We start from the raw sequence: 26,531 nt of genomic DNA, 5'->3' as shown, positions 1-26,531 counted from the left end.
TCTTCCTGTTCCAGGATGGCACTGGAGTGCCGTCGCTGTGATGTCTTCTTCCTGTTCCAGGATGGCACTGGAGAGACGTCACTGTGATGTCTTCTTCCTGTTCCAGGATGGCACTGGAGTGACGTCGCTGTGATGTCTTCTTCCTGTTCCAGGATGGCACTGGAGTGACGTCACTGTGATGTCTTCCCTCAGAGCGGACAGCACTGGGACACTAAGAACACGTCAGGAGCCTTGAGCCCAGGCCTCTTCACCAGGACCAGGCCTCAGGGCTGAGACCAGTTCTCGGAGCCCCTACGAGTTTATAATAGCTGGATATATTCAGCCACGAGCATGCGCTGCTGAATGTTCAGGCCACACAGCGACCCAATATTCATCCTGGTGCATACATGTGCTGGCCTTAACATATTGCCTCACCTCTCTAATTCAATGAACAATTAAGCAGTGGAATTTTGTTACCAGAGGATGTGGTCAAGGCCATTAATACAACTGGGTTTAAAAAAAGCTTTGGAGAAGTTTCTGGGGAACAGGCCCATTAAAGCTATTAGCCAGGCAGGCTTGGGAATATCAGCTCTTACTTTTGGGAGTCTGACTGCTTCCGGTTTCCCGTTCCCTGCTGAGGTGACCGCAGAATAATAACCCTCTGGAAGTAGGAAAAAATGTGCATTTTTCAGCAGCTTTCCTCTGACAGAAACGTTGGGGGTTTTTTATTAGCTGAATACAGATGTTTACAGCGTAGGACAGGAATGGAAGTACTAGCTAACAGGGGCTGCTTTAATAGGGACCGTGCAGCTCATTTACTGTTAAATAAGGTATAAATTGCATTCATTTAACTTTTTCCCTATACTTTTTTTTCCCCCCTTTTAAATTAACGTCTTCAAAGTGGTGAGAGTGGGGCAGGGAAGACGGTGGCAGCGAAATACATCATGAGCTACATCTCCAAGGTCTCCGGAGGAGGTGACAAAGTGCAGGTAACCCCTTCTGCCCTGACCGGTGTTGGTGTTCATGAGCGATGCTGTATAAAAGTGAGGAATTGTAGACTCCCCACGCCCTCCTGTCCCCCCCGGGATGCGTTTTGCTGCCTGTGCTAGAAGGAGCAGGACCGCACCTAGCAGCAGTGCAGGAATGGCTATTAGCCATGGCTATTAGCAATGGCTAAAGGTCTCCTTTCCTCAGAAGCCAGGTAGCCCGGCAGTCTCAGAATAGGCTTAGCAAGCTCGCCTCACACGCACTGTCCCCACCACGAGGCAGGTACGGCACGAGCAGTGGTGGTGCAAGTGTTAACCCCCCGTGCGCCAGGGTCCAGCCTCCCAGCTTCAGGGAGCAGGGAGGTTACTGTCCCGAGGTGGGACTATAGGGTCTCCAGGGCCGTGAGCTGGGGGCAGGGCCAGTGCCGGGCTGAGAACACTCCCCCCACACACAAACCACTCTCCAGACTCCAGTTATGTGCTCCAAATAATAAATAGTTTACTGCAGAATGATCAGGATCAAACCCAATGACAGTGACAGAAGTCAAACAGAATCACAGATCCAGAAAGCTTAACTTCTCTCCTTATATAACAGTTTCTTCTTACAGCAAGACAGCAGTCCCGGTCACTTTGTTTCTCCTCTTTCCTCAGCTCTGGCACCCCCTAGACTGCTCCTCTCTTAGCTTTCCTCAGTTTCCCTATAGCCAATCTTCCGATTATCTCCAAAATCATGGAAAAATTAGTTAATAAACAACTCTCCGAATACTTAGAAAAGAACAACCTCCTCTCAACATCTCAACTTGGGTTCCGCAAATCTAGAAGCACCGAATCCCTCCTTTTATCTCTATCAGACAATATTCTCTCGAACCTAGAGAAAAAACATTCCTGCCTCCTCATTCTACTCGACTTAGCAGCAGCTTTCGACACAGTGAACCACGATATCCTCCTAGATCGGCTAAAAGAAATTGGCATAAAAAACACCGCACTCAAATGGTTCTCATCTTTCCTCCAAAATAGGTTTTACAAAGTCAAGATCAACAGCAAAGAATCACCACCTTTCAGATCCACCATGGGAGTCCCGCAAGGTTCTTCTTTATCTCCAACATAATTCAACATTTATCTTCTCCCTCTGTCAGCTCCTTTCCAAACTTAATCTTACACACTATATTTATGCAGATGACGTCCAACTCCTTATCCCGATTAAAGATTCATTACAAAACACCTTACAATTCTGGAATTCCTGTCTTCTATCTATCAATAACCTCCTAACAAATCTTAATTTGATACTCAATTCCAACAAGACAGAGTTCCTTCTCATCACTCCAGATGGCAACTACTCTTCACCCAACACACACACCTTATCTCCTCCAGCCTTTTCCACCCAGGTCAGAAATCTTGGGATCACCATGGATAACCTGCTGAACTACAAAAGTTTCATCAATAACACTATAAAAGAATGTTTCTTTAAACTTCAAGTATTAAAGAGGCTAAGACCCCTCCTATATTTCCAAGACTTCAGTTATGTACTACAAGCAATCATATTCTCGAAAATAGATTACTGTAACTCTTTGCTGCTTGGTCTACCCGCAAACACTTTGAAACCTCTGCAAATGTTACAAAATGGCACTGCGAGGATCCTAACCAAATCTAACAAAAGGGACCACATTACTCCCATCTTAAAGAACCTTCACTGGCTCCCTATCAAACACAGAATCCTCTATAAATCCCTATCAATAATCCACAAAGTCATCAATAACTCCACTCCAATTGACCTCACCATCCCTTTACAGCTTCACATCACCTCCCGTCCAACGAGATTAGCCCAGAGAGGCACCCTAAGGGCCCATCCGCTCAAAACATCACTAAGTAGAAGAGCTCTTTCCACCGCTGGCCCTAAACTTTGGAACTCACTCCCTCCTGAACTTAGAATTGAACAATCGGCACCCACCTTTAAAAAGAGACTCAAGACCTGGTTGTTCCACCAAGCATTCTCTTTATCCCAATAACCAAGCTCTGAACTCCATGACCGCCGTCTTCAGTCTCGACAAAATCAGTACCAGCAATGATGTTCACTTTTCCTCAAAATATATTGTATTTAAATTATACTCTCCTTGTTCATCTTAAGTTATTATTATTATTTATTTTTCCAAGTTCAATTTACCTTGTTCATTGTAAGACATTATTCTATATACTGTCAATTCAATTGTTGTAATGTAAACCGAAATGATTAGTAACTCTGTTACCAGAACTTCGGTATATAAAACTGTTAAATAAATAAATAAATAGCAAAATAGTTACTGACAAGCATGTCCTGCTCGGCTGAAGGTAAAATCCTTCTGCTGCAGCTTCAGGATCCTCCCAGCCTCAGAGCAGTTTGGCTTCCTCCCTTTTAATCTTTTAACTTCCAGGCTGTATTGCACTCTTTCCTTCTCCTCTGCTCTCCAAGCTCCCGCTGCTCCCTTTCTGAGATCCAGGATGAGGATCCTCCAGCTCTTCTTTCCTTGCAGTCTGGAACTGGCCCAGACTCGGTCAGGGTCTTTTGTCACCTCTGCTTCAATGAGCGAGCCCCTTGCCTGTCAAGAAGGCAGGTTACACCCCCTGACACAAAGCGGGCCCAAGGCTCTGGAATATTCCTGTGCTGCTTCCAGGCTGACCTCTTGCCCCCTGCGCAGCCGGTGCTGAGACCCTGCTTACAGCCATTCAAGGCTCCCATAAAGAGGAAACCTGCATGTTCACCATTAACCTCTCAGCACCTTGAACCTCCACGCGCTTTCGGTGCCACAGGTGCCACGTAGGCTTCTTCCTTTCTCAGTGCGGGCAGCAGCAGTGCAAGCCTTCTCCAGCACCACCACCCAGACAAAGTCCCTGAAATGTGAACTGGAAGAATAGCCTCTAGACTAGAAACAAAGTTATTTGTATTTATTAAAAATGTGTTAATCGCTTAACACAAAAAGGCCTAAGCGATTCACAGCAAATTACAGACATAATCAAAATTTAAACAGAAAAAAAGAAAAAGAAGGAAAAAAAATAAAACAATAAATGCATAAAACACATGTACATTTCAATAAACATAAAAATCACAACCGAAATCAAGGAAAAGCTTGCTGCAATGGAAAGCTTTTTAGGAGGAGTCTAAACGTTTTAAAATTTTCTTGAAGCCGAAGTTGTAAAGGCAAGGATTTCCTCAAAGCTGATGCAGCCACAGAGAATACTGTATCTCTTGTCCTAAGACGAGCGTGGCATACAAAGGGAATGTCTAATAGTCCTCGCTGAGAAGATCTTAAGCCTCGTGTAGGTTTATATATTTTTAGTAATGCAATGGACCAAGAACAGGAATCTGAGCCTAACAGTTTTAAAGGTGGTCATGACAATCTTGTATGGAATGCACTGTTGAACTGGCAACCATTTTATTTTGGCAAGCACCGGAGTAACATGATCAAAACGATTAGTATCAGTGACAAGTCTAGCAGCAGCATTAAGAAATTATTGCAAAGGGTGTAAAGACATAGTCAAAAGACCTAAGTATAAACTATTGTTATAGTCTGCATGAGGGGAAAATGATTGCACGAACATCCTGATAGTGTAAAAGGTGACGTAGACCTGCAGGTAAACGTAATGTTTAGAAACCTGCTCTGATAAGAGATTTCATTTGGGGTTGAAATGATAGAGACTCGAGGCATCGACCCATACACCAAGACTTTTGATGGGGGAACTGAGAGTAAAGGGAAGATTGTCTATGAGTACGGAATCATGTTGATGAGTAGAGTGAGGACTATGAATTAATAATAACTCAGTTTTAGAGGTGTTCAAAGACAACTTATTTTGGTGTAACCATTGTTTCACTGAGGTGATGCAGAGTTGAAGATGATCAATGGTATTCTTCCAGACGGGATGTAACCGGATGAAAAACTGAATATCACCAGCATATAATGTGTAACCATCTGTGATGCTGGCAAGGAGTTTCGTAATTGGGGCTAGATATATCTTAAAGAGCATAGCGGACAAGGCAGAGCCTTGAGGGACACCAAATTTTAAAGGTTGTGGCATAGAGAGTTGATTATTGAATTTCACTTGTTGGGATCGATTGCTAAGATAAGAGGAGAACCAGCTTAAAACATTGCCTGATTTACCGCACTCACATAAACGAAATAGAAGAGTTTTGTGATCTCATGGTTTAGCGTTAGTGTCTCTGCACACTCACTTCTCACCCTCTCTCTGCAAGTTAATCTCTGTGAGTAGAATGCTGTGGAAACTTTCTCTTGAAAGATTAATCTCAGTTCCCTCAACCAACCTTGAGATGAAAGCGATTTTGAGTTAATCTTGGAATGGATTTGGGTTAGAAGCAGGAGAACACTAGTGATATACTTTTTATTCTTTAGTAACAGAAAGAAAGTATTGCAGAATATCGTCCTTTATGCCTGAATATATTCAGGACACGGTGTGTTTTCACTCTCCCGTCCAGAGCTCTGCAGCCACACGGAATAAACTGTTCATCATTTGGTCCTGCATGGCATGCATTTATTTGCTGTGAGCTGCTGATTTACATGCTGTGGCATTCTCCACAGGTTGGTTACACTTTTTTTCCAGCCATCGCAAAAATTAGCCAGAGGCGACGAGGTCTGTGAGCTCTGGAAACCACACCAGGGGGGTGGATCTGAAGAAGGAGTCTGTGTGTTCTGGAAAGCTTGCATACATCATCATTGGAGAATTCTTATACTGGATCGATAACAGCCATCACAGCCCACTACAAATCCAGTTTTCTCCAGCTTCACTAAAGCTACTAGAATACTGTGGTAATTTCACTAATAATTTCTCGGTGTGAGACCAGAGTGTGGAAAAGATCTACATCCCGGGTTTGCCTCTAGCTCAGTAGGACTTTAACTTTTTAGACCAGTCTTGGATTTCTTTTTTTCTTTTTTTTTAAATTGTTTATTTAAAAGAACAGGAGATAACAACCATGTAATGCAACAGCAGTAGTGTCAGTGTGAACAGTAATATAGCTTAGCCCTGGTGAATAATACCAGCAAAGACTGTGAAGGAACACTCCTATTGTTGGCAACAGGCTCCCGGTGCTAGCTGGTAACCCTGTAGCACAACCAAAATCTTCCTCGCAGCTGTTCATACTTGGGCCTTTCACTCTTAATCAGATATCCGAGCAGCTCAAGCTCTGCAACTTCCTTTGTTTGAGAACGCCAGTAGTCCACAGTAGGGTTAAACGTCCAAAAGGTTGCTATAGTGAGCCGGGCAGCTAGGAGGAGTTGAGCAACCAGTGGCCAAAGCTGCGATGGGACCACAGACCCAGGAGTGCCTGTTGTGAAACTCTATATATAGACACATCTGTTATGTCTGAAATCTCATGGGCAACGTCCGTCCAAAAGGTCTTTATTCTAGGGCAATCCCACCACATATGGAAAAAGGACCCAATTCCAGTACAGCCCATCCAGCACGCTGTGCTCATTGCTGGGAATAAATTAGCAAAGAAGGCAGGTGCATGATAGGCCCAGTGTAGCAATTTAATCATCACCTCAGACCTCCTATTACAAATGGATATATGATGAGCATTAAGCCAAATCATCTTCCACTCCTTGGGACCAAGTTGTAAGCTCAAATCAGATTTCCATGCCTCAATTAATGACTGTGGAGAATTCCCCCTAAATTATGCCAGCAAATACCCCAGTATATAATTGATATGCCCTTCTTTAACCCCTCAGTTTCACTAAGAAAATGCTCCACTCAATTTGTATCCCGTAGTGGTTGCTGAATAGGTAACAGACCACCAAGAGCTCGTCTCATCGGGAAATACCCAACCTGGGACTCATCACAAAGATCAAACTCCTCCCGAAGGTCAGCATAGGATATGAATCCCTCATTGTCCCAGGAGTGCTTGACTAGGAATAGTCCCTAGTCTCGCCATCTCTCTACAGTGGACACAAAGATGTGAGGTGCGAGGGCTTTATATACTAGAGCAATGGGAGACGTCTGCGCTGCTGACAATCCCAAAAAAACTCTGAACCTGCCGCCATTCCCCTACGATACGCACCAGGATTGGCCATTTTCGACAGAGCATCCAACTGAGAGGGGAAGAGGCTGGAATATGCAATAAGGTAATAAGCTCTACTGCACCAGCTTCCTCCTTTTCAAGAGAGAGCTAGCAAGTATCCACATTATCACACCATGTTCTCTTTTTCTAATTTAGCATTTATTGAACAAGAGACCATCGCAATGACAGATACATGAAAAGAAATCTTCCTTGTATAACAATTTAATAATACTAGTACAAAAACATTGCAAGAAAACCCACATGATAATAATAACAATAATAGTAATAGCAATAATTATAACATTGAAAATGAAATAAAATAAATCATATTATATTTTAACGCTCAGAAGCCTAGCTACCCAATAATATATTCGAAGGTTGGGGAACATCATTCCTTCCTACTTTTTAGCCCACCATAGCCATTCAGCTTAATTCTGACCTTTCTTCGGTTCCAAATAAATGTACTCATTATACCATGAAGGAAGTTAAATACCTTAGCTGGTATATTGCACGCTACACGTTGAAACGCATATAGCAACCTGGGCAGCACGTTCGTTTTTGAGAGAGCACCGTCCTTCACCAAGAGACGGGGAGATCCTCCCGGCTTGGCAGTACCGGCTTTAATTTTATGCCTAATAGCAGAAAAAATTCTCTTCATATACACGTTTAGAATCAGCAGATATGTAGATGCCCAAGTATTTAAGCCGTGCTTTACCAACCTGGATGTATGCAAGGGGAGAAGTGTAATTTTGCTGCCAAAAGCAAACATTTCAGATTTCTCTAAATTCGCCTTGTAGCCAGAAATACATCCATAGTGAACCGGAGTGATATGTATTCCAAGTTCCCGCCCCCTGTTGATTGTAACTTTGACTTATTCCTGCTTTGGTTATCTTTCGTTTACGTGAATTTGTTACTCTAGTTTTTTCCCTCTGTTAAACTGTAAACCGATCCGATATGGTAATCTACTATGAAGGTCGGTATATAAAATTGTTAAATAAATAAATAAATGTATTGTATACAGGAACGTCCGGTATATAAAAACCAATAAATAAATAAATACATCCATAGGTAGACAAAGTTTCATCAAAGCAGGCCCAGATGTTGTAGGGTCAGTAATGTATAATAGAACATCGTCCATGTGTTCGCGCAACTGGAGCAAACAAAAGTACGCCAGATTTTAATAGATACGCGCGTATCTTTTAAAATCCGGGGTCGGCACGCGCAGGCTGCGCAAAATCGGCAGCCTGCGCGTGCCGAGCCGCGCAGCCTGCCTCCGTTCCCTCCGAGGCCGCTCCGAAATCGGAGCAGCCTCGGAGGGAACTTTGCTTCCACCCCCCTGCACCTTCCCCTCCCTTCCCCTACCTAACCCACCCCCCAGCCCTATCTAAACCCCCCCCACTACCTTTGTTTGACAAGTTACGCCTGCCCCGGCCGCGCGATTCCCTGGCCCGGGAGCAGTTTTGGAGGCCTCGGCCAGGCCCCCGAAACGCCTCCGGGCCGGAACCTCACCCGCGGCCCAGCCCCCGAATGACGGGCCGCCGCCGCGACACGCCCTCCCCGACACGCCCCCCCAGGAAAGCCCCGGGACTTCCGCTCGTCCAGGGGCTTGCGCGCGCCGCCGAGCCTATTCAACATAGGTGTATCTTACGCGTGTACCCCTTTGAAAATCTGCCCCTTAGGCTTTTCATATAAAGCTTTCACTCATTTCCAAAAACGATTTGGGAGCCCAAAATTTTCCAACACCGTAAAAAGAAAAGGCCAGGATATCCGAGTGAATGCCTTTTCTGCGTCCAAAGACACCACAGCCCCCCGAGAGGCCTTTGTGTTTGGCCAGGTTAAGGATATTGAACAGCCTCCTGGCGTTGTTCATTGACCGTCGACCTTTGACAAAACCCCTCTGATCCAAGGGTACTATAGTAGGTAAACACTGCCCCAACCTCATCTGCAGAGCTTTCACTAGAATCTTAAAGTCCAAATCCAAGCGAGAAACTGGGTCAGTAAGATCCGCATTCAGCTGATGAAGGGATATATTGGCTTCCGCCATACTCCCTAGTGAGCCCTCCTGTATTCCCGCTGCCCAAAACAAATTCAGCAAGAAAGGCACCACATCGGATAGATATTTTTATAGAAGCCAATGTGCAGCCCATCCAGGTGGGACGTTTTCCATCAGGCATCGCCTTCACCGCTGCCTGGACCTCCAAAGGCCCAATCGAGGCTGCTAGCCTATCTGCCAGCTCTACCAGTAGTTTGGGTGGATTCAGTGGGGCTGCGTGACCTCACTTTGCTTGGCATATAAAGCTTGAAAGGATTTAAGAAACTCACCCCTAATGTTAGTGACGGGAGATCTGAGACCTCTACATGTCACTGCCCTTGCCAGCAAAGCTCCAGGCTTGTCTCCGTGTTCATAGTACTTCAGCCTGGTGTATTTTACAGATTTCTCAATAGCACTCACCTCCAGAGTCGTCTCTTCTAAGAGTACTAAAGCACCAGCTGTGCAATCCTGTCTATGACGCCATTCCACCTCTTTCATTTGTTTCTAACACAAGTATCTTTTAATTTAACTCCCTCTTTTTAAAAGTAGCATAGGAGATCATTTTCCCCCTCAGGAATGCCTTGAAGGTTTCCCATTGCAATAGGGGGAGTAATCCTCCTCTGGACCAGTGAGGTTGAATTTGAGAGAGAGAGAGAGAGAGAGTGATAGAGAGAGAGAGCGCCTCTAGGGGGGCACACATATTTGTCATCTATTTACACCACTGTAGGAGGGTCTTCTAGTAACTCAAGGTGAGGATTTGGGGCCAGTTTCACATGCACAGTCAGAGGTGCTATCAAGCTAAGGTGAGAGTACAATGTACAAATCCCATCTTTGTGACCTTTCCTCACTCCAAATCACATCAAATCTTCACTGATGTGTACTCTGCTGTTTGCGGCTCTGACTGTGCATGTAAAACTGGCCCCCAAACCCTAGACCCCCACCAAAACCTCACCTCGAGTTACTAGTTGACCCTCCTACAGTGGTATAAATAGTTGAATGAGAGCCTTATAAAGAGGTTCTCTCTGCACAGAGAGCCACACACAATTACTGGGATTATACCTGGGGGCTTGAACCCAGGAGCTTATCCCCTGCACAAAGAGCCACTCACAATTACTGGGATTATACCTGGGGGCTTGAACCCAGGAGCTTATCCCCTGCACAAAGAGTCACATACAATTACTGGGATTATACCTGGGGGCTTGAACCCGGGAGCTTATCCCCTGCACAAAGAGTCACACACAATTACTGGGATTATACCTGGGGACTTGAACCCAGGAACTTATCCCCTACACAAATAGTCACACACAATTACTGGGATTATACCTGGGGGCTTGAACCTAGGAGCTTATCCCCTGCACAAAGAGCCACTCACAATTACTGGGATTATACCTGGGGGCTTGAACCCAGGAGCTTATCCCCTGCACAAAGAGTCACACACAATTACTGGGATTATACCTGGGGACTTGAACCCAAGAACTTATCCCCTGCACCAACAGCCACACACAATTACTGGGATTATACCTGGGGCTTGAACCCAGGAGCTTATCCCCTGCAACAACAGCCACACACAATTACTGGGATTATAACTGGGGGCTTGAACCCAGGAGCTTATCCCCTACACAGAGAGCCACACACAATTACTGGGATTATACCTGGGGGCTTGAACCCAGGAGCTTATCCCCTACACAGAGAGCCTCACACAATTACTGGGATTATACCTGGGGGCTTGAACCCAGGAGCTTATCCCCTACACAGAGAGCCACACACAATTACTGGGATTATACTTGGGGGCTTGAACCCAGGAGCTTATCCCCTGCACCAACAGCCACACACAATTACTGGGATTATACCTGGGGGCTTGAACCCAGGAGCTTATCCCCTGCACAAATAGCCACACACAATTACTGGGATTATACCTGGGGGCTTGAACCCAGGAGCTTATCCCCTGCACAAATAGCCACACACAATTACTGGGATTATACCTGGGGGCTTGAACTCAGGGGCTTATCCCCTGCACAAAGAGCCACACACAATTACTGGGATTATACCTGGGGACTTGAACCCAGGAGTTTATCCCCTGCACAAAGAGCCACACACAATTACTGGGATTATACCTGGGGGCTTGAACCCAGGAGCTTATCCCCTGCACAAAGAGCCACACACAATTACTGGGATTATACCTGAGGGCTTGAACCCAGGAGCTTATCCCCTGCACAAAGAGCCACACACAATTACTGGGATTATACCTGGGGGCATGAACCCAGGAGCTTATCCCTACACAAAGAGCCACACACAATTACTGGGATTATACCTGGGGACTTGAACCCAGGAACTTATCCCCTACACAAATAGTCACACACAATTACTGGGATTATACCTGGGGGCTTGAACCCAGGAGCTTATCCCCTACACAAATAGTCACAGACAATTACTGGGATTATACCTGGGGGCTTGAACCCAGGAACTTATCCCCTACACAAATAGTCACACACAATTACTGGGATTATACCTGGGGGCTTGAATCCAGGAGCTTATTCCCTACACAAAGAGCCACACACAATTACTGGGATTATACCTGGGGGCTTGAACCCAGGAGCTTATCCCCTGCACAAATAGTCACACACATTTACTGGGATTATACCTGGGGGCTTGAACCCAGGATCTTATCCCCTGCACAAAGAGTCACACACAATTACTGGGATTATACCTGGGGGCTTGAACCCAGGAGCTTATCCCTACACAAAGAGCCACTCACAATTACTGGGATTATACCTGGGGGCTTGGACCCAGGAGCTTATCCCTACACAAAGAGTCACACACAATTACTGGGATTATACCTGGGGACTTGAATCCAGGATCTTATCCCCTGCACAAATAGTCACACACAATTACTGGGATTATACCTGGGGACTTGAACCCAGGAGTTTATCCCCTGCACAAATAATCACACACAATTACTGGGATTATACCTGGGGACTTGAACCCAGGAGCTTATCCCCTGCACAAATAGCCACACAATTACTGGGATTATACCTGGGGGGTTGGACCCAGGAAGGCCTGCATGTTATTCTGTAGAGCAGCCTTTATTCTTGTCAATCTGTAAAAAAAAAATCTCACATACAAAGAGAGGTTAATTTAAATCTTTTAAATCACATTACAGAGTAAGAAATAGCTATAAGCAACTGAGCTCCACAATTAAAGTAGAAAGCCACTACTTTGATTAATTTACACACACAAAAATGTCACTCTTTTCTAACTACGAGATTTTGATTGCTTAATCATAGGAACCAGACTTGTTTACATTCCTTCAAACTTGGTCCTGCGAGACTGAAGGAGGAGAGGAGAAAAAGGTTTACAACGAGACAGATCTCTCCCTGCTTCTACAAAATCTTTTTGCGAAACGTATAGCTGCACAATTAAAATATTGCAAACTTTAAATTAGGTGTTAGGACGTACAAAGTTAGCCGTATATTCTGCAGGTTTACAAAAATCAAGGAAGAAGCTAGGTTATCAGCTGAGGCCGGACTCCCCACTGTTTAAGAAAGTATTGGGTGAGCCACATAGAGAGTAGAAGGAATGGGGTCAGCCGCCCCCAACTCAATCTGCAGGCCTGCCGGGAGGGGGAGGTAAATACTGAATGTGAAATCCGGGGTTTGTGACAATTTTTAGCTGTATGTCCTTTTCTCCTTCATCGATAAGAAATGCCCCAGGAAACGTCTGAGTGCAGGCCTGGTGGTTAACGTCCTGTCCCGGGTGCATGCAGTGGCCACATTCTCGCTGCCCTCTCCGCAGTGGTCTTTATAGCACCACCTTTTTCATTCTCATAACTAGAGGGAGATTCGGGTTGACGGTGGTCCCAAAGAATTTCCAGCTCTTCATCTTTATCAAGTAACTGTTTATTTAAACAGGTAATTTCAGCCTTCAGAGCCTCATTCTGGGTACTAGACATTTTTAGCTTCTCAGTTAAATCAGCCTCACGCTGTCATTTCTCATAGTTTGGAGGGTAATGGGAGAAATGATAGCATTAAATTCTTTAATGCAAAAAATGTGGGAATGGACAGCTGATTTTTTTTTAGTTATTTACAGATTCATCATTACGTTAGTTCCTTACAATCAGAATTGCTTTTGGACACAGGTTGGGAGATATTTTGGAATTGGTTTGATTTGGAAGGTCCTGGTAGGCACACATTATCCTCTTTTCATAGATCATGGCCTGTTAAAGCTCATGTATGGGTTACATGGACTGAAGAAGTACACATTCAGTTTTCTTTTCCCTCTTTTATTGCGTGTTTGGGATGTATAACTGAAGTTGCACAGAATATGCAGATGAGAGAAACACGGTATAAATTCTTTCCAGGGCTTTCATATCCCAGAGACGGGCCCGTCTGGCAGGTCGAGCAGATTCAGAATGTAAGCTACGCTGGGCCATTCTGTACGGTCTTGTGTAAATATCCCAAATTTCTGGAAAGAAGCGTATCGCTATGTTGAAATTGTTTTTTCTCTACATTTGTCCTTTTCTGCGCCAGAGCAGATCATCACACAGTGTCACAGAATCTATGGGTATCAAAGGGTTGTTTTTTAGTAGATAAGACCGCTATTGATTCTACAGTTGGTCGAATGTTAAACGTTTAGACTCATATTCTCTGGGGAGGGGGAGAGGCTGATGGGATCGTCTCTCGCTCATTGTTGAATCTTTACTGAATAATCTTTGTATAAACCCGGTGAGCTCAGAGCCAAAGCTTCCAGGATATGATCGAAAGCTTCATGAAAAAGTCTTACTCAACAGATTCAAACTAAGATAATCCCAACTGGAAACCCCCATCCCCGCCCACTGACTTTTGGGTTTGTGGTTTGTCTTGCAGCACGTGAAGGATATTATTCTGCAGTCCAACCCCCTGCTGGAAGCTTTTGGGAACGCCAAAACCGTGAGGAACAACAACTCCAGCCGCTTTGTAAGCATCCAGTCACGCTATCATCTACAGCAGTGCTCACCAACCCAGTCCTCGAGGCACACCCAGCCAGGCAGGTTTTCAGGATAGGCACAATGAATATGCATGAGAGAGAGTTGCATGCACTGCTTCCACTGTATGTAAAGCTATCTCATGCATATTCATTGTGGGTATCCTGAAAACCTGACTGGCTGGGTGTGCCCTGAGGACTGCGTTGAGGGCACCAGGGGACCCCGTGTCATCTAGGGCAGGCTAATCCAGTCCTGGTTGTACCCCTATTTCTTATTTACAGATGTAGTCCTTTTTTTTTTTTTTTTTTTTTTTTAGGGAAAGCAAAACTGTCTTTGTGAATGTGCTGGGGTAAAACCAGGACTGGATCAGCCCGCCCTAGAGGACACAGAGTCAGCTGGGTAATCACAATCTTGCATTTCTGCTTTGCGCCTCTGTTCACAGCTTTACTGGTAGTGCTGCAAAATCATTTGTTAATGAAAATCATTTTATTGGCATAAACATGGAGTGAACATCAATAGCACAGCACATCATGTTTTCTGTTTACATACTATGAAAGTGACATTTATGAGCAGTGAAATTCTGAGAGCACAGCCTCAGAATTCTCCCCCATCCCTAGCCCACCCCTCACATTCCTATCTATTCCTAATCTATCCCCCTAGCAGGGCTAGTGCTTCCATTAGGTGAACTAGGTGGTCACCTAAAGTGCCAACCCATGGCGGGCAACAAAATCGCCAGCCTGAGTCCCTGACCACCAGTGGAGACCATCTGACCGGCGGCTGAAGAGGAAAGGCCCTGTCAGGACTTCATTGATTTTAAAAAGCATTTTCACACCTAAAATTGGGTTTTACACACGTAAATGCACTTTACCAGTATAAGTGCGCTTTTGAAGATTGCTACAATATATGTCATTGAATTGTCCATAGGTTATACATGTTAAGCACATAAATTGATAGTATTTTACATTTACGTGAGTAACTCTTTTTAAAATCACTTTTTGTGCGAGCACGTGTATGAATGAGAGTAAGAGGGAGCCTGTGTGTGAGGCAGCATATGTGAGCGGGAGTATGTGTGAGGGAATGTGAGAGAGCCTATGAACGTGTACGTGTGTGAGACAAAGTGAACATATCTAAGGGAGTGCTTGCGAGAGCTTGTGTGTGTTTCTGAGGGAACATTTCTGAAAGCATGTTTATTATTCATTATTAGTTGTTTATTTAATGGACTTGTATTCCACTGATCTGCAATGTATGTATGTATGTGTGTGTGAGGAAACGTATCAGTGAGCGTGTGTGTGTGAGAGAATGAAAATGGTTTTTGTTTGAGGGTATGTGTATGCAAAAAAAGAGGAGAAAGTTTGTGTGTCCGCCGCCTAATCCACAACAATCTCAGGGTGACTGGAAATCAAAAGATCGCAGGCTTGGAGGACGGGGGGATTTTTAAAATCTTTATTTTAATTATTGGGTGTTATTCAATATGCCTGCTGTTTTGCAATATGTTATTGGTATTTACATAATATCTGAAGGGTCACTGGATTTCTCTGAGTGAAAGACTTCCCTAGAAAAACTTCCCCTCCTGATGAGGGCAGCTAAATTCCTCTGGATGGGAATTTAGGTAGCAACCAAAGCAACACCAAAGATCTAACAAAAAGCAGGAAGGGTGGATGAAACTTCACAAAAAGGGGAAAGCATATCCTTAAATAGGAAAGAGGAGCAGGCTTTTTCTTCCTTACTAAACCCAGACTTTAAACCATAAGTTCCAAAAGTTTCCTTTCCCTAAAAATAAAAAGAAAAGGAAAAACAGGAGCAGGCACAGACTCACTCTGCTTCCTGGAAAGTTGAACTAAGAATCCACACTCTAAGATGGTGTCTCTGGTTTTTATAGAACTTGGACATTATCACATGAGGGAGCTGTACACCAATAGGGACCCTTCTTCTCGACCTACGGTGATGGGATTTATTACCCGCGCCCTCCAAAGTTTGGGACGGGTTGCAGTTATGCATTAATAATTAATTCAAAAACACACAGTAAAACAATAAATAACGTAACAATAACATATAGTCTTAAAGTAAATAAACCTAAAAATAGATAAAAGTAAGAATAATATAAACTAAATAAAAGAATGTAGGAATAAAATAAAATAAAAAGCATGGAGGTTTATGTCTCGCATAGGTCTGGAAATGCTTTCTTAAAAAGATGGTGTTTTAATGCTTTTTTAAAGTCCTTCCTGGCAGAGTTCCAGTGGGACACGACACAGGCTTGAATTCTTTTACTGTTTTTGCCTCCAGCACTTTCCCAGGGAGGCTGGTCCATGCATCCATCACCCTTTCCATGAAGAACTATTTTCTGATGTTACTCCTCAGTCTGTCCTCTTTAAGCCTCATGGCCCTTTATCTTACGCTCACCGGCCGTGGCAATCCATGGCCGGCACCACTCACCCGCTGCCTCTCGCCCTCTCCAGCTCCCAGCGCCCTCACAGTAGCAGCCAGCCACTACCGCAGCGCTCCATCTCTGGTCCGGGCCTCTCACAGACCGCGTGGTGGCCAAGACAGCACCAACTGCTGCTCCTATCCGGGCCCTCCCTAGGCGTGCAGGAGTGCCGCCTTGGCTCCTTTTAAAGGGCTAGCGGCGGGAAATCAGGGTCGGGCCCTTTGTGATGACGTCTGAGCCTCCGGCCTATAAAAGGACCACCTCTAGCTCCAGCTAATTGACTTGGCAATGAATTCCGTGGTTCCTGCTTCAGCGTTCCTGCTCTGGAGGTTCCTGCTTCGGAAGTCCCTACTTCAGAAGTCCCTTCTTCAGTGTCCCGGCTTCAGCAGCCTTATCTCCACTTCTGGGTGACAGCCATCAGACCCTCATCTATGGCCCCGGCCACCTCTGAGACCCCAGACCGGACTTCACCACTGGCTGCTGCTGCCTGCCTTTGACCTCGGACCCGGACCTGACCATCGCCTGTTGCTGCCTGCTTTTGACCTTGGACCGGACCTGACCTCTCCTTCGCCTGGTTGCCTCCAGCATCACCCATCCCGGGCCCAAGACCCAAGGTCGCCATCCTCTGGCTGCTGTCCCAGGACCAGTCACACAGAAGCCGCCTAAGACCAGCCAGCCCTGGCACCCAAGGGCTCAACCTGCGGGGAACGTGGGCTGGTACTGGTGAAGCTCCTGTCTGACTCTGCTTCCGGTCCGGCCTCACCTTCTGATGGTGGGGACCTGTGGAGCTCACGGTCCACAGGTTGCGCCAACATCACCTTGGCCAAGGATCCACAAACCATAACAGATTGCTAAGTCCATGGATCCGGTGGAGGCTTCTGCCCTCCAGGCCATTCCGGGCCTGGCCCGGAAAATCCTTGAGTAACAAAAGGTCTTGAAAATTCTCGCCACGACGGTGGAGAATCTTGGGGTCCGCCTTGACTCCGCCGTTTCGGTGGGTCCACCAATGCCTCCAGTCCCAAGCTACTTGGCTCCCATGCTGACCCCTTGGCCTGTTATTCCACTCCCTGTGCCTCTGTGCTTCTCCGGGGACACTGAACTGTGCCGAGGCTTCCTAAATCAGTGCAACATGCATTTCTGCCTCCAGCCTACACTCTTCCCGGATGAGATGACGAAGACCACCTATGTCCTCTCCCTTCTGGATGGGAAAGCCCTGGCCTGGGCTTCGCCCTTGTGAGAGCACACAGACCCTATCCTCCGGGACTTATCCAGCTTCCTAGTCCTCTTTTGCTCCGTCTTTGACGACTTAGGCCAGCACTCAGTCCCTGGATTGGCCCTTCTCCATATCCGCCAGGGCTCCCGATCCTTAACGGATTATGTCATAAAATTCCGGACCCTGGCCTCAGAACTTCATTGTGGCACAGACTGCCTGCGGTCCATCTTCCTCGAAGACTTGGGTGCCTGGATAAAGGACAAACTCATGGCCCGCAAGTTGCCCAGCTCCTTAGACTCCCTTATCGATCTCGACGGGCGCATCGATCGACGTCTTCAGGAGCACTCCCGCAAGTTGCAGTCCTCCAAGAAACTGGTTCCTCCTTCCCGGCGCCTCTGGCATTCCCCCTCACCTAAGTTGGACCCTGCCTCCTTGGGGATAGCCTGAGAGGAACCCATGCAATTGGGTCGCGGCAAACTCTCCCCAGAGGAACACCTTCGACCACAGTCCGGTCTCTGTTTGTACTGTGGAGGGTCTGGCCATTTCCTAGCCTCTTGTCCAGTGTGACCAGTAAACTCCCGGGCTTAGGTCCTGAAGGAGGACTGCTCCTAGGCCCAACTTCACTAACTCCTCCACTAACTCTTCCAGTGACCCTCACACCCTGGCCCTCGTGGATTCAGGAGCAGGGGGCAACTTCATCCTGAAGCAACAGGTGGAGCATCTCAAGATTTCCACCTACTGCTCCCCGATATCACTGGTGCTCTCTTTCATTCAAGGCAAACCCTTGCCGGGCAGGGTCACTCACACCACTGCTCCACTCCAGCTCTGCACTGGCTCTATGAACGTGGAGTCTCTCACCTTCCACATCCTCGACAAGGCCGGACACTCTGTGGTCCTTGGCCTACCCTGACTTCAACTGTACTCTCCCCAGTTCGACTAGGCCACGCTGCAACTGTCCCATTGGGGTCCGTCCTGTCACACCTCCTGCCTTGAAGTTGTCACTCCCCAATGCTGCCTAGCAACTTCAATCCTCCCTCCTGGCCTACCGCCTCAGTATGTGTCCTATTCTGACGTCTTTTCCAAGAAGGCTGCCGACACTCTGCCACCTCATCGCTCCTATGACTGCGCCATTAATCTCATGCCTAACATGTAGCCTCCCCAGGGCAAAATTTATCCACTGTCTCCCGCAGAGACCCGAGCTATGTCCGAATATGTCCACGAAAATCTGGCCAAGGGCTTCATACGTCGGTCCACCTCTTCTGCGGGAGATGGATTTTTCTTCGTAGGGAAGAAGGACGGGATGCTTTGCCCCTGCATCAACTATTGCAGCCTGAATGCCATTACTCTAAAGGACCGCTATCTGCTGCCGCTCATCGCAGAATTCTTTGACAGGGTCCAAGGGGCCAAAATATTCTACAAATTGGATCTCCGAGGGGCTTACAATTTAGTCTGCATCAGAGAGGGTGACAAATGAAAGACGGCCTTCAACACCAGGGACGGCCATTATAAATAACTTGTTATGCCTTTTGGCCTCTGTAATGTCCAGGCCGTCTTCCAAAACCTGATGAATGAGGTGTTCCGGGACATACTGTATGAATGATTGGTAGTATACATTGATGATATATTGGTATTTTCCAAGGACCACCAGCCCCACCGCTGGGACGTTGCCCGCGTCCTCCAACGCCTTCTGGAGAACCAGCTGTTCGCAAATCTAGAAAAATGCTCCTTCGAGAAGGAGACCGTACCATTTGTGGGCTACATAGTGTCCAGCCAGGGCTTCCGGATGGACCTGGAGAAACTCAAAGGTATTCAACAGTGGCCACAGCCTTCTGGCCTGCACCCTCTGCAGAGGTTCCTCGGCTTCGCAAACTACTACCATTCCTTTATTCACAACTACTCCATGTTGGCGGCCCCCCTCACTGCTCTAACTCACAAGGGGGCGAACCCCACACAGTGGTCTCCCGAGGCCGTCACTGCCTTCCAGAACATAAAGGCCACCTTCCTCCGCGAACCCTGCCTCCGGTACCCAGACCTTCAGCACCCATTCATTGTGGAAGCGGATGCCTCCTCCGAAGGAGTACGGGTGGTCTTGAGCCAATATTCCATCAATAATACTCTCCATCCCTGTTCCTTCTTTTCTAGGCAGTTCTCCCCAGCAGAGCGAAACTACACCATAGGCGCCAAGGAACTTCTCATCATTAAACTTGCCTTTGAGGAATGGCGACCATGGCTAGAAGGAGCCCAGCATCAAATCACCGTTTATATTGACCGGACCATTTATACTGACCGGACCTCACCACCGGCTGCTGCTGTCTGCCTTTGATCTCGGACTGGACCTGACCTCTTCTTTGCCTGATTGCCTCCAGCTTCACCCATCCCGGGCCCAAGACCCAACATGGCTACCTTCTGGCCACTCTCCCGGGACCAGCCACACAGAGACCAGGCGGACCCAGCACCCAAGGGCTCAACCTGCGGGGAACGTGGGCTGGTACTGGCGAAGCTCCCGTCTGCCTCTACTTCCCCACTAATATTATTTTCAGGCGAGAGGGAGGAGGTTCAGCCTGCTCGGGAGAGAGGACTCCCCTGGCTGGCCTGACCAGCCCAGCCCTGGCTCTCTACTGCGGGAAGTTCACCTCCTGCCTCTGACCAGGACTTGCAGCTCCTTGCAAGGCATGCAGACCCGCTAATCTTGCAGCGGGTTTTAACTGCGGCTTTAACGTGGGCTTTTGGCACTAAAACTGCCATCACATGGTGCCAAAAAAACAACCCCAGGCTAAAACAGGAGTAGAAGCCCAGGTAGGTTCAGCGCAGCCTTATGACATTGGCTCTGCGATTTTATTCATGCATGGAGGAAGGAGGGATTAGCTGTGCTTCCATCCTGTATGCTCAAGTTAAAACCCTTGCTCATGAAAGATTTAAAGGAAATCACCTTCCCCTCCCCCTCCACACCCGCTAGACCTCTCCCTTTCATGGATGCAAACTTGGAGCTCCTTGTCCTTGCGTCAACCCTTCATCCCTGCATTGAAGCTCCTGGCATGGGGCTGTCCTGCCCCCTCCTTGCCGTGGTGCACTTTTTGTCGTAGTTCGAACGTCTGAGAAATGTGACCTCTGGCTGTCCAGGGTCCTCGGCTGGAGGTGAGGGCGATGCTGACCTGCCGCCCTCTATCGCATCCATCCCTTTCACCCCACAGTCAGACCTCCTACCCCATTAGCATTTTCCACATCTGGATGTCGATTTAAAGCAAGGCACGTGCAGGCCAGATACCTTGTGATCATTTTGCAGGGTCTGCCTGTGCCATAGGGCAAAACCTTTCTATTTGGGGGAACTTCTAAGCCAGTAACCTAGCAGCCGTCAGCAGGTATGAACTTTCTGCTCTATTCACTGGCCCCAGGTTTCTTTCCCTGCACAGACCTTACTCCATCTTTGTCTTATCTCTCTTCCTCCCTCCTTCTACTGCCCTCCACTCCGTGACGCTCCTTGCACCTACGGCCACGTCAAATTGTCTCCAGTTTCAGAAGCAAAACGTGATGGGAAAGCAGGGTCTCTGCCACGTTACCATGTGGCTTTTGCTGATTGTAACCCAGCAGCAGATACTTTTCTTGTAAAACATGCACGTCACCCAGCAGACCTGCAAAGCAGGAGGAAGCTCACGCTCGCTTCTGCTTTTCAGGGAGGACACACTCCACCATTCCCACAAAAAAAAGGAAGCAGGGGCTCGCTTTCTCGTTTCCTTTTCCGCTTTTAGCTACAGTAAGCAAGCAGCACAGCTCCGGCAGAACCTGGAGGCTTAAGCAGCTTCAGGTCGGGCTAGTACCTGGTGGGAACCGCCAGGGACGTCTCTAGTGCTGTGGGCTGCGGGAGGAAATGGCCAAGCTCTGTAATATTTAGGGTCATTGCGGCGGGGCCATGAACGCCCAAGGTCCTGAACAGCAGGCTCCTGGCCCCTTAGTCACAGCTAGAACTCCCTCAGCATCCCCCCTGTTCATGTGGAATTAGTTATTCTGCAATGTGGCAAGGTACTGAAGAGTCCGAAGCTAACAGGAATAGGCACTGGTCCAGGAAAGGAGTACATACTTCACTGATAATCCCACAAATTCTTCCAAGAAAGGAGTGCGTACTTCATTGATAATCCCACAAATTCTTCCAAGAAAGGAGTGCATACTTCACTGATAATCCCACAAATTCTTCCAAGAAAGGAGTGCATACTTCACTGATAATCCCACAAATTCTTCCAAGAAAGGAGTGCGTACTTCATTGATAATCCCACAAATTCTTCCAAGAAAGGAGTGCATACTTCACTGATAATCCCACAAGTTCTTCCAAGAAAGGAGTGCATACTTCACTGATAATCCCACAAATTCTTCCAAGAAAGGAGTGCGTACTTCATTGATAATCCCACAAATTCTTCCAAGAAAGGAGTGCATACTTCACTGATAATCCCACAAATTCTTCCAAGAAAGGAGTGCATACTTCACTGATAATCCCACAAATTCTTCCAAGAAAGGAGTGCGTACTTCATTGATAATCCCACAAATTCTTCCAAGAAAGGAGTGCGTACTTCATTGATAATCCCACAAATTCTTCCAAGAAAGGAGTGCGTACTTCATTGATAATCCCACAAATTCTTCCAAGAAAGGAGTGCATACTTCACTGATAATCCCACAAGTTCTTCCAAGAAAGGAGTGCATACTTCACTGATAATCCCACAAATTCTTCCAAGAAAGGAGTGCATACTTCATTGATAATCCCACAAATTCTTCCAAGAAAGGAGTGCGTACTTCATTGATAATCCCACAAATTCTTCCAAGAAAGGAGTGCGTACTTCATTGATAATCCCACAAATTCTTCCAAGAAAGGAGTGCGTACTTCACTGATAATCCCACAAATTCTTCCAAGAAAGGAGTGCGTACTTCATTGATAATCCCACAAGTTCTTCCAAGAAAGGAGTGCGTACTTCACTGATAATCCCACAAGTTCTTCCAAGAAAGGAGTGCGTACTTCATTGATAATCCCACAAATTCTTCCAAGAAAGGAGTGCATACTTCATTGATAATCCCACAAGCTCTTACAAGAAAGGAGTACGTACTTCACTGATAATCCCACAAGTTCTTCCAAGAAAGGAGTGCGTACTTCATTGATAATCCCACAAGCTCTTACAAGAAAGGAGTGCGTACTTCATTGATAATCCCACAAGCTCTTACAAGAAAGGAGTGCGTACTTCATTGATAATCCCACAAATTCTTCCAAGAAAGGAGTGCGTACTTCATTGATAATCCCACGAGTTCTTACAAGAAGGCTGGTCAATTGTATATGTGGGTGAATTTGCTTTTCCATACTCCATGCACTTGAATGACTTTGTTTAAGGAGCTAAATAACCTGAATTTATCCTCTATTTTTCACCTTTCCTTCTGCCTGCCAAACTTGTTTATAATGAATGGGGATTTGTTGCTAAAGAGGATTTGCTCTGCTACTGCTGGGAGTCCTTTACACCTAACAATGGGACCGATGCAATTATCTGCGATCAAAAGCGAGCGCTGACTTTTCAGCGCCCGCTTTTTTTAACGCACACACTGTGCCCGCAAGGGGGACGCCATGGAACATGGAAATTAGGGGGTCGCGGCTGCCGGTTATGAAGACCGACGCTGGTAAACCCGGCCTCGGCTTTCATAACCTGCCTGTTTGCCAGTAATGAAAACGGCCGCTGAATTTATTGGACGTGGTTAAATAGGCGCTAATCCCACTATTGCATTAGGAGGTGGATTAGTGCCTATTTATCCCGCGACCGGCTGCGGGTTATACAGTGCGCTCGGCTGAGTATTGCATCGGCCCCAGTGCAGGGTTGGCAGCTGGTGGGGTGCGGGAGAGCAGGACAAGGGCAGGAGACTGAAGCTCTTTCGGAGGAAGATATTTCCACAGAGCCTGGTTCACTGCCAAGTGAAATCTAGGTCGCCAGACACTGAAGGTTAACATTCATTTATTTATTTAAAGCAGTTCCATTCCGCCTATAACTGGTTATTTGGCTTTTCTGAGACCCTGAGAGGAGCTGGTTCTAGGATTTTCTCCGTTTCTCATCTCGTTGCTAAGAACGAACAAAAGAACATAAGATGTGCCGCGCTGGGTCAGTCCACGATCCATCGAGCTCAGCCTTCTGTTCCCGACAGTGGGCAGCCTGGCTCCCAAGTACCTCTCACATCCCCAACAGTTGAGCAATTTTTGGGATAAGTGCAGGCTTTCCCAAATCTACCTGGTTAATGGGCTCTTCCTGAAGGAACTTGTCTAATCCTCTTTGGAACCCCATTATTTTAGCTGCTTTCACCACATCCTCTGGCAGCAGATTCCAGAGCTTGACTGAGTGCTGAGTGAAAGAACAATTCCTGCGATTTGTGTCTCCTGGGCCTAGTGTTCTTCGAAAGGGTATAAAACCGTTCCCTATTTAACTGTTCAACCCCACTCAGGATTTTATAAAGCTCAATCCTATCCCCTCTGTCATCCTTTATCCAAGCTAATGAGTCCTTTCTCCATAAGGAAGCTTTTCCATCCCCTTTATCATTTTTCTTGCTCTTCTATGTCGATTTTGAGATGGGGTGACCAGAGCTGCATACAGTACTCGAAGTATGGTCGCACCATGGATCTGTACAAAGGCATTATGATATTTTCAGTTGTGTTCTTTATTCCTTTCCAATGCCTTTTGACCGCCACCGCACATGGGGCAGATGATTTCAAGTTATTGTGCTAGGTGGGTGACGTCTAACACAGAATTCAGCATCGTTTACCTGGTGCTGGGATTATTTTTCCCTCTGTGCATTACTTTCCACTTGTCCACATTAAATTGCATCTGGCATTTAAAAGCCCCGGTCTCCTAATCTCACAAGGTCCTTCTGCAGTTCTTCACAATTTGCTGCTGTTTAAGCGACTCAAAACTATTTTGTGTCATCTGAAAATGTGGTCACCTCACTCAGAATTTCTTTCTCCAAATCATTTATGAATATGCTAAATAGCACAGGCCCCCATACAGACCTCCCCTGGGACACTCCACTAATGATCTTTCATCTTCCGGAAAACAGACCATTGAGTCCCAGCCTCTGCTTCCTGTCTTTTATCCGGTCACCAGTCCATATTAGGACACTGCCTCCAATCCCATGACCTCCCAATCTTCTGAAGAGTCTGTTACGAGGCACTTTGTGAAATGCCTTCCAAAAATCCAAATACACTATAAACTGATTCACCTTTACCCGCATGTTTGTTTACGCCTTAAAAAAATCTAGTAAATTGGTAAGGCAAGACTTACGGTACTTTTGCAAAAACCTTGTTGACTCTCCTCCATTAAACCATGTCAATTTATGCGCTCAATTTTTGTTTTTAAGAACAGCGTCAAACATTTTGCCCAACAGAGACATCGGGCTCACCGGTCTGTAGTTTCCTCAAGCTTTCCTTGAGCTCTTTTTAAAAATTGGAATCACGTTGGCCACCCTCCAGTCTTCAGGTACCACAAATGTTTTAAATGATGAGTTGCAAATAATCAGAGACAGGTCTGCAATTTCATTTTTTAGTTCCTTCAGAACTCGGGGGGGGGGGGGGGGGGGGGGTGAATACCATCCGGTCCCGATGATTTGTTATTCTGAATTATGTGGTGCAGTTTCACAGTGATTCCATCTAGCTGCTCAGAGCTATCACCATCAAAAAATCTTTCCAGTGTGGGTATGACCTGGACATCCTCCTCAGTATAAACAGAGGCAAAGAATTCATTTTGTTTTTCTACTATTTCCTTGTCCTCCCTGACCAACCCTTTTATCCCTCATTTATCTAGCAGCCCAACCTCCCTCCCCCCCCCAAGCAGGAACATCAGTGAGCCGTACGGTCTTAAGAGAGGCCGCTGGCTGGTTAGGCTCTGCCAGTGGCCTGCGGCCTCTCCTGCTACCGTACAACCACAGGCACCCGTGGACAGCTTCTGTTCCCTCCCCCACCCAAGTAAGAAGAGCTATGGGATGTATGGCCTGAAGATAGCAGGAGGCCCTCGGGCCGTGGTGGAGCTCATCCTACCACGGCCTGAAGACAACAGGAGACCATGATGTGTGTGAGCTTTTGTGAATGAGTGAGAGCTTGTTTGTGTGTGTCTGTGTGAGATCCTATGTGTGTGTGTGTCTGTGTGTCAGCCTATGTGGATGTGAATGGGTATGAGGGGTGTGTGTGTATGAGAGGATTTCTGTGTGTGCATGAGACAGTGAGTGTATATAAGAGTGAGAATGTGTCTGCCTGTGTGTATATATATGAGAGGAAGCAAGTGTGTGTGTGTGCCTGGGTGAGACAAGACATGTGTGAGAGATACAGAGGAAGCATGTATCTATGAGAGAGAAATGGAAGAAAAGTGTGTGTCTGTCTCTTTCACACACATTTCCTCCATCTCTCACACACACACTCTTTCTGGATGACTTTGCACCTCTCCCCGGTATATCGGGCCACTTTCCCACCTTTGGCCCTACTGGAAGTGCGTTTGCTGCCTTCTCTCTGCCTGCCCGGGTCTTACCGGCCCTCTCTCTACCATTGGCCTCTGGCCCTGCCCCCGATGATGTCACCAACGGGGGAGATCAAGAACCAGCAATCGATGCTGGTGCAGAACTGCTTCTGGATGATTTTGCACTGCTCTCCGGGTCATCAGACCACTTTCCCACCTTTGGCCCTACTGGAAGTGCGTTTGCTGCCTTCTCTCTGCTTGCCCGGGTCTTGTTGGCCCTCTCTCTACCATCCGCCTCTGGCCCTGCCCCCGATGATGTCACCAATGCGGGGTGGTCAAGAAATGGCAATTGACGCCGGTGGTGCACACGCTCCGTTCCGCACATGAAGAAGCGTGATAAAAGAGCTCCTTCATGCACAATGAGTGCCGCTGAATATTCTGAT

The 26,531-nt window shown here is 46.8% G+C and overlaps 1 protein-coding gene across 1 annotated transcript in view; it reads left to right on the top strand.

The window, feature by feature from the left end:
• MYO1F (myosin IF) overlaps positions 1-26,531 on the top strand; it is a 185,156-nt gene that overhangs the window by 63,787 nt on the left and 94,838 nt on the right. The window contains 2 exon segments of the mRNA XM_029610930.1: positions 881-968; positions 13,900-13,989. Coding sequence (XP_029466790.1) covers positions 881-968; positions 13,900-13,989 — 178 coding nt within the window.

This window comes from Rhinatrema bivittatum, chromosome 8, assembly GCF_901001135.1.
Source record: "Rhinatrema bivittatum chromosome 8, aRhiBiv1.1, whole genome shotgun sequence".
Lineage (NCBI taxonomy): Eukaryota > Metazoa > Chordata > Amphibia > Gymnophiona > Rhinatrematidae > Rhinatrema > Rhinatrema bivittatum.
This window is presented reverse-complemented; position numbering and strand designations above follow the sequence as displayed.